The 8,973-nt window shown below is 55.8% G+C and overlaps 1 protein-coding gene across 8 annotated transcripts in view; it reads right to left on the reverse strand.

Moving 5' to 3' along the window:
- ASPSCR1 (ASPSCR1, UBX domain containing tether for SLC2A4) overlaps positions 1 to 8,973 on the reverse strand; it is a 44,488-nt gene that overhangs the window by 20,431 nt on the left and 15,084 nt on the right. For all 8 annotated transcript variants that reach the window (XM_012803166.2, XM_023511085.1, XM_023511088.1 and 5 more), the window contains exons 5-7: positions 4,267 to 4,324; positions 2,623 to 2,696; positions 2,023 to 2,446 (exon numbers count right to left, since the gene is read on the reverse strand). In XM_012803166.2, the coding sequence (XP_012658620.1) occupies positions 2,023 to 2,446; positions 2,623 to 2,696; positions 4,267 to 4,324 (556 nt within the window). The remainder of the gene's footprint in view (positions 1 to 2,022; positions 2,447 to 2,622; positions 2,697 to 4,266; positions 4,325 to 8,973) is intronic.

Below are 8,973 nucleotides of genomic sequence, written 5' to 3' on the forward strand. Positions count from 1 at the left end.
ACAACGCCCGGCTATTTTTTTTGGTTGCAGCCGTCATTGTTGTTTGGCGGGTCCGGGCTGGGGATTCGAACCCGTCACCTTAGGTATACGTGGCTGGCGCCTTAGCTGGTTGAGCTATAGGCGCCGAGCCTCACACCAAGACCTTTACTCACACCAAGGGCTGGGAGAGTGTTCTGAAGCAGCCATCACCCAGAGGAACCTCTGAGAAAGGGAGATATCGCACCTGGTGAGGATGCCAACAACACCACCCTCTCCAAAGAAGCCAGCGGAAGCTGTGGAAACTCAACAAGAGAGTCCAGAGACGCTGCAGGGAGGACATTCTGCACTGGCCTCCAGGCAAGGACTGAGGGTACACGGCCCACACCATAGCCCTTCTCAGGAGCCCTAACACACTATATGGCTGTCACAGAGGACACAAGATGGCCCCCAGGGCTCGACAGGCTCCAAACAGCACAGGGAAGGTGGTGGGAGGTCCTAATATGACACACAGAGACCCCTTTATGCGTGGTGGCCACCTGAGGATGCAGCCCCAGGGTAGTCCTTGCTCTTGGGGGCTGTGCCTGACCTACCAACTGACCCTTGGCATGATCCAGAACATGGTCCCTTCTGCCACTTGAGTCAGTGCTGGTGGACATCACATAGCAGCAGGAGGATGAGACATGGGGACAGAGGGACCGAGTGTGACAGCTCTGGTCTCAGGGGCTCAGAGATGGACCCAGAAGAAAACATGCTGATTCATAAAAAGTGTGCGCTCACGATGGGTGTGTTATACACAGTAAGTCACCTCAGCAAAGCCAAGGACAGCACGCCGGACGTCACTCTGAACCAGCAGCTTGTTGACTCAGCTGCTTGGGACCACTGGGCAGAAGCTGGTCTCTCCTCCCAGCCAGACTGAGCTGTAGTCACAGCAATTTCCACAAAAAGTCCCTACCAGACAAGCAAAATCCTACTTACTCAGTTTCTAAACACACATGACAACTTTCCTGATGGGTAAGCAAATCCTTCATCTTCTACAATCATAGGTCACTGCAGCCTTTAACTGCTGGCCTCAAGCAATCATTCTCACCTTGGCCTCACAAAATATTGGGGTTATAGGCACAAACCACCATGCCCAGCCTTTTTAGGGCAATATTTTTGTTTTGTTTTGCTCTTTGTGTTATTTTCAGTCTCTATTTAAGTTCTGCTCTGATCTTTATTCTTTCTCACTATTTTTTTTTAAGTTTGGTTTTTACTTGCTTTTCTTGTTCCTTTTTTTTTTTTTAGCAGGCCTGGGCTAGGCTTGAACCTGCCAGCCTCGGTGTACGTGGCCAGTGCCCTACTTACTGAGCTGCAGGCGCCAAGCCCTGTTTAGGGCAATATTAAAATTACTTTTCACGCCCCCTACTACTGCTGGCTACAACGGGAAAAACACAAGCATAGGAATAGCTGGCTTGGAAGAGCTCAGCATGAAACGATCAATACCCACAGCTGCCTCATCTATACCACAGGCCTGATGAAAACCTCCAGATCAGGCAAGATGGTGGAAAAGTGGCTGCTGCAGGTCACTGCAAAAAGCCCCATTGGGCCAGGCATGGTGGCAGGCACCTGTACTCCGGCTACTCAGGACATTGAGGCAGAAGGATAATCTGAGCCCAGAAGTAGGAGGTTGCTATGAGCTATGATGATGCCACTGTACCCCAGCCTGGGCAACAGAATGAGACTCTTATCTCAAAACATAAGAAACAAAGCCAAAAAGCCCACCCGCATGGACAAGGAGAGAATGATACGGGGAGCGGAGGCAGAGTGCTGTCAGTCTTGGCCGGGCCATGGGACAGCTACATGGGCACATGTGTTTGTCCAAACCCACTGAACTGTGCCTTTAAAATGGGTGCCCCAATACAAATAGCTTAAAACAAAATAAAAAAAAAATCACTTCCCCAGCAGATGAAAGCAAGCCCAGTGACCCTGCCACACCACTAGGCTGACTGGTTGCCATCACATGAGGCCACCATGGCTGCCATCTCAGGGCCAGACCCCGCTTACCGATTCTGGCTCCTGTTGGGGCTCCTGTCCGGGCTTGGACTTCTTTGGCTTGGAGGGGCCTCCAGGGCTGGAGAGGGACTTGGGTGGCTTGGTTGAAGGAGCTGGCAGAGACCTCGTGGATCCAGAAGGTCCCCCCAGGCGCTGACCCCCACCAGAGAAAGGAACAAAGGGCGCAGGGGTGGATGCCTTCCCTCTCGGCTCCACTTCAGTGTCGGCCGGCCTTGGACCCAGGCCACCCGTGCAGCTGGTCCCAGAGGTTCCTGGGTCATCCACACGGCCCTGGTCACCTCTACTGGGCTCCCCTGAGTTCAATGAAAGCTGAGGGCTGTTGGCCAAGGCAGGGGATGGTGGGCTCCCAGGGGCTTTGCTCCTGGGGCCCCCCAGCTCCTGCTTGCCTGCAGGGGGGCAGCTCTTCATGGCAAACCTAGTGGGGAACCCAAAGCGTGAGTGAACTGGCTTCCACCTCACTCTCTGGGAACACCCTGCACCCTCCCTGAATGCGCCTCGCCTTAGGGCAGGAGACAGAAGGAGGGCCTGAGCAGGTGAGACCACAGTTGTTAGCTGCATGCAGTCTATGGCCCACAGCCCCGCTGCCCCTACCTAATGGTGGCACTGCCCCCGGTGAGGCCCAACGACTGCAGAGTTGTGGCTCGCAGCGCCGCTCCCCCAGTCACCTGCAGAGGAAGTGAGGAGAACAAGTCAGACTGCCCTGGACCTGGGGGTCCCACCAAACCCATGTTGACAAAGCCTCCACAAGGCTCAGACCCGGGCCTCAGCCCACCAGAGACCCCAGCATCCCCTGCCTACTGGTCAGCCCACCTCCCCTAGCCTGCCCAGTCAATATCACCGGTTGGCTCTCCACACTCCTCTGCTCTGCCCTACGATCTCACTGACCCTGTCCTACCCAACCCTCACACCTAGCCCCTGCTGGTCCATTCACTCTGCCAGGGGTGGCCTGAGTCTGGCCTGCAGGTGGGTGAGGACCCGATGACCGTCTGTCTCCTGACCCAGTCTGGACTTCTAGGCTGTGACCCAAGCCCACTGGGGCCTGGGCCAGTGAAGCCAGGCTGGGTGGAGGATACTTTGCCACCCAGGCCCTCTGTCCAAAGCCAAAGCCTGGGGACAGGAAGAGGCTGAATTGTGTTGTCACCCATGGTGGGAAGGGGAAGCCTAGACAGGAGAATCCACACCTGTAAGATGTAGGCCACAAGCAGCCAGGCAGACTGAGCTGGCCATGTCCCTGGATCAGGGTCATCCAGCTCCATGAACACCCACAAAGCCCCAGGAACCCAAGAGCCACAAAGGGTCCAGCACCATTGGGTGGGCTGAGGTGAACTGGTAGCATCCACTCTTTTAAAGCTTCTGAGCTGATGGGCCCCCAAATCAACACCTGGATTCATGGGTTCTGCCCTGGCCAGCTCCACCACCTCACAGAGCTACAGGCTCTGGCCAGTGCTCCTCAGGGACACTATCCGTCCTCCTCTGTGCTGTCCACCCAGAGTGGGCAGGGCTTGGGCCTAGCTAACCATGGCTCAGCCTAATGCTGACCTCGATAGATGGCAGAGGAGCTGCCTCCGGTGGGCACAGTTCAAGGGCTCAGCCCTATACACCTAACGCGAAAGCCCAAGCACCACAGTTCAGACCTGGGTCCCTGAGGCCTGGGAGCCTGTCCCTCTGGGCAGCCTCCCACATCCCTCCCCTCTCAGCCTGTAGCCCCCAGCCCCCAACTCTAGGTCAGGGAGCCTCCCACTGGGGACAAATGAGGGCAGTGTCCCAACCACACCAAGGCCCATCCAGGGCCCCCTGGGCCAGCAAAGGGCTCGTGGCCAAGAAAGAAACAAAAGGTCCCTGTGAGGCCAGGGGACTGAGTGCTGGGAGGGTCCCTGCAAGGCAGGCAGGGCCGACAGGCAGGCAAGGCCTTGCTGCCAGGCTTTGCCTGCACATTTGGTTTTGAAAAGGATCAAAACATGGAGCAAAGCAAATATTTATTAAATGAAACCACTTTTGTGACTCTTGGGCTTTGAGAAGGCTGAGAAAACAAACAGGGCGCTGAGGGAGGTTTCAGGAGCAGCCCAGGCAGCCGTGGCCAGGCTCTGGTGGGCCAGCCGTTCTCGTTTTTTTTCCATGAAACACATCACGCTTTCAAGAGCCTAAGTCTCCTGCCGCTGCTTTGAAGACAGGCCGGGGGAGGGTGGGTTTTCCCAGCAGGCAGTAGACTGAGTCTGCGTGGCAGCAGTCACCTACCTCATCCCGCATGTACACGCACACAGGGGTTGCCCCACCTGGCAGCTGCAGATACTCCCTGGAAGGAGAGGAAACAAAACATCAGGGACACAGAGGCCAGGCAGGACAGCTGGGGACCCCAGGACACCAGGGCTTGGTACAGAAGGTGAAGGGCAAGGCACCAGCCCACCCCCTCCAGGTCAGCACCATAGGCTCAGGGCCACAGTCCTCAGCCCAGGCAGCCCTGGCCTGGCTGAACCTCTCCTGGGCCCCCAACTGTACCCCACAACCATCAGAGGTTAGCAGCCAGCAGTTGGGCAGAGCTCTCAAGGGGCCTCAGCAAATGGTCAGCCTCCACAGTCTCAAAGACCTCAGCCCTGGCAGCATGAGGCTTGGAGGCCACAGCCACATGGGAGAGCAGCAGCATCGAGGCTCCTGTGCTAAACGATGGGAGTCTGTGGGTCCTGGGCTTCCTTTTTTTTTTTTTTGGCAAGTCTCATTCTGTTACCTTAAGCAGCATGCAGTGGTGTCACAGCTCATTGCAACCTCAAACTAGAGCTCAAGTGATCCTCCTGCCTCAGCCTCCTGAGTAGCTTGGACTATAGATGCCTGCCCACCCACCAGGTCCAGCTAGTTTTTCTACTTTTAGTAGAAACAAGGTCTCATGCTTGCTCAGGCTAGTCTTGAACTCCTAAGCTCAAGTGATCCGCCCACCTCAGCCTCCCAGAGAGCTGGGATCACAGGCCTGAGCTACTGTGCCCAGCCAAGACCTGAGCTTTCATCTGACTATCCCCTAAGGAGGTCATCAGTGACCCCCAAATCTGTTAAGTGGACTCCCAGCAATGAGGGCCAGGTCCCGGAGACCACACACTGCCACGTGCTGTCACTTCTGCTCAGACCTGCAAGGGAGGATCCCAGGCAGAAGGTAATGGTCTTCCAGAGGGGCAGGAGCTTCTGTTCTCAACCCATGCTACACATGGGAGTCACGGCCCCACCATGTCCTCGCTGTGTGACCTTAGGCCACAATGTGTTCCCACTGCCTAGACGTGCCCTCCTCCTAACGCACCATCAGACTCCCATGGGCTGTATAGGGCAGGGCAGGGAAGACTTCTGAAGGGCTCTTGATGACTCCTGAAATGGTGATTATCACCCAAAAAGAAAGCAAAGCTGAAGGCAGCAAAATGGCACAGAACATTAGGTAGAGGCGCCCAGACACACATGGCAAGCCTCCTCTGGGCAGTGGCACAAGCACCAAGGGCCACTTGGTTGCTGACACAGACTGAAGATACAGGACAAAGGAGGGTTGAGACAGGGCAACAGGCTCTCCCCACGGTCTGTAGCCCCTTCCTCATCCTAACACATCACTGGCAGATGGAGGGATGGAGACCCACAGCCCCTCTCCTCCCAGCTCAGGATGTGCGTGTGGGCAGAATGGCAGCGGGTGTTGCCCTCACCTGACTCCCTCCCCATCTTTCTTATCTTTCTTCTTCTTTTTTTTTTTGTAGAGACAGAGTCTCACTTTATTGCCCTCGGTAGAGGTAGAGTGCCATGGCATCACACAGCTCACAGCAACCTCCAGCTCCTGTACTTAGGTGATTCTCTTGCCTTAGCCACTTGAGTAGCTGGGACTACAGGTACCCACCATGTCCGGCTTTTTTGTTGTTGTTGTTGTTGCAGTTTGGCGGGGGGCAGATTTGAACCCGCCACCCTCGGTATATAGGGCTGGTACCCTACTCACTGAGCTATAGGCACTACCCCTCTCTCCCCCTCTTTCTGAGTAGCATATTCCTGGGGAAACATGTGAGGGCAGTGGTACACATGTGGTGACATGTTTACACACACCGGACACACAGTGACTGACCCAACCCAACCGGGCTGAGGGGAGGTCACATCTGCATTTCCTAGCACAGCACCACAAAACTCACTATAAATCCCAAAAGTCTATCCCCAGCCTGACAGATGCCCTCAGGTCCCCCCTGTCCAGGGAGGCTCAGCTTTAGACAAGACAGCTTCGCTGGTGACCAGGAGGATGTGAGGACTAGGTGGCCAGAACATCCATGCATAAAGCGTGCGCACACACATACACACACACGTGCAGAGCACACAGCCCACACTGGCGCTGACACACATGCACACGGAGCTGGATCACAGTGGTGGGGGCCCCATACTCTACTGAGGGCCACAGCGGGCACCCAGCCAGCTCTTGACCCCACAGTGCTAAGAACCCACCTGAGTGAGGAAGACTACCCTTCCTGAACAGGAGAGGACCCAGCAGTAAGGACTCAGCCCACAGAGCAGGATAGACACCCCCCACCTCCCCAAAACTAGCTGCTAGGCCCAGCCCAGGCCATGACTCCATGGGCTGGGCTGGCCCATCTTCCTTTGTTCTTGTTTTCTTTGCTTTTTGCTTTTGCTTGTGTATGTTGACCAGTGGGGGGAAAGCTCCCCAGGAGGATGCCAGCCCCATAGCAGCAGAAGGGAGAGCGTGTTGGAGCCCCTTCCCACGAAGGAATGTGGACATGCTCAGCAGAGCAGACAGAATCTGCCCTCTCCCCACAGACCCAGCTGACTAGAGAGCCAGGGCCAGGCCCAGGGTATACATCCCTCTGCGGAGCAGGATGGAACAGGACGGCTAGGGCGGTCTGGGAAAGGGCAGGGTCCAGTCTCCTTCCAACATGACAGTGACTGGGCTGGAAGGAGTAGTCAAATCACAGACAGGGACCCAGCACAGCAGCCTTGTGACATCAAACACACCAGCCTGGCTTTGATGTGCAGCTCCTGGGGGAGGGGTCAGTGGCCAGATCCAATTCCCTGTGCAAGTCCCTTCCCAGTGCAGGATCTGAGAGGAGCCTGCAAACATGCTGGGTGGCAGCAGCAGTGCACCCAGGGGAGGGGCAGGCGGCCGGCAATCGGCAATTGCTTCCAGACCTGGTAGGGACTGGCCTGCAAGCAGATTTCTGTGTCTAGCATGGACACATGGAGAAAATTCCAGGATGACAAGGAAAGGTCCTTTTGTGCATCAGCACAGCACACAGCCCTGTGCCAGCCCCTCAAACAAACCTAGGAGCAAAGCCTGGGCCCCCTAGTGACACTGGGCTTGTCCCTATACCCCAGGCCATACTTAGCCACTAGACACAACCATCTGGAGCCAGACACAAAGACTAGGCCTTGTGAGCTATGTGTGTGGGCACCTGCTCAATGGTTGCACAAGAGGGTGGCTGGGAGAACAGGTAAGTTGTGCCCTCTCAGGCCAGTAGACCTCTCCCTCAGTCGGGACCAGAAGCCAGAAGGGACAGCCAGCTGAGGCAGAGTTGCTGCTACTGCTAGTGGCCTCACAGATGTTCCTTACCCACCACAAAGCTCATGTTCACCACCAGGGTGGACCCTCTACCCAGCTGGGCCTGGCACCCAGTAAGGCCCAAGCGTGCTGGGGCAGGGCCTCGGACCCTCAGTATCTATGTCACCTGTTTGGGTCTGACGAAGCTAGGTTGGCGCAAATATATATGAATAAAACCATGGCACTAGTATGTGCCCTACGCAGGAAGGACAGAAGTCCTCAGGCTGGGACTGCGGGCAGAGCCACTCCTCTTGGCTCAGGGGGCTGCTGGGGGCACAGCCACATCCCAAGGGCGCCAGGCATCTAGGGCCCCATCCACCACATGATAGTCCAGCCTCAGCTCAGGCTCGGGGAGTACGGAAGGCCAGGTCAGAGTCACAAGAGAAATAAGTCACTCAGAGTCATAGGAGGGAAGAAGCCTCTGGTCTTCCCATATCAACCAGGTGCAGATGAGCCCAGAAAAGCTCAGGTGGGCCACCTGGCTAGGCATACAAACCCACCCTGTCGCACCAGCAGGCCCTCTGTAGCCCCGTACTCCTCAGGCCCCAGGGATCCCCTGGCCTTCCCTGAGTCACAGCTTTTACTGTGGGAAGTGGGGAGTCCGATGCTAAAATAGACCAGAGGACTAGACCCAGCCGAGGGGCTCAGCCTGGGGCAGGATGCCTCTAAGGAAAGGCAAATGCCCTCTGCAGAAGAATCTATTAACTTGACTTTTATAAAAATCCACTTTTCCTTTTCTTTTTTTGTTTTGAAACAGGAAGGGTCTTTATCTGTCGCCAGGCTGGAGCGCAGTGGCTTTATTGCAGCTTCTGCATTCTCCGACTCCTGGGCTCTAGTGATCCTCCTACCCAGGCCTCCCAAGCAGCTGGGACCACCCACAGGCAAAGTGGGCAGCTCCATGCAGGCTGCAGCAAACATGGCTAGGCTCTCTCTTGAACATGCTGGGCTTCTAGCCACTCACAGGGAACGTTCTCAGGTTCCTCCTAGCTCTTCACTATGGTCAATCCAGACATCAGCCTCATGCAAGGGCCTCCTTGGCGACACTGTCTCCGTGGGACAGCTGTAAACAGCCTACTGTGTTTGCTGCCCCAGACCCCTTGTGGGCCACCCAGACCTATGCAGTGATCCCCTCTCTCACATGTGACCTCCTACAGCTCATGCTACAATAATAACTACCACTACTGCCACCACACCCCATAAGAAGCCTGTTTGGATAACACCCTAGACTCTAATAGTGTACTGACCATGAGACTGTCCCTCTCCCTCTGTCTCCTGGTGCTGAAGGGCCCTGTGTGGACCCTACATGTATCCTATACCCCCAGGGCCTATAATTATAAATCTTCATGCCCATATTCTTTTTTTTTTTTGCAGTTTTTTTTGGCCAGGGCAAG

This window comes from Otolemur garnettii, unplaced genomic scaffold (genome assembly GCF_000181295.1).
Source record: "Otolemur garnettii isolate 467f Iridium unplaced genomic scaffold, OtoGar3 scaffold00018, whole genome shotgun sequence".
Taxonomy (NCBI): domain Eukaryota; kingdom Metazoa; phylum Chordata; class Mammalia; order Primates; family Galagidae; genus Otolemur; species Otolemur garnettii.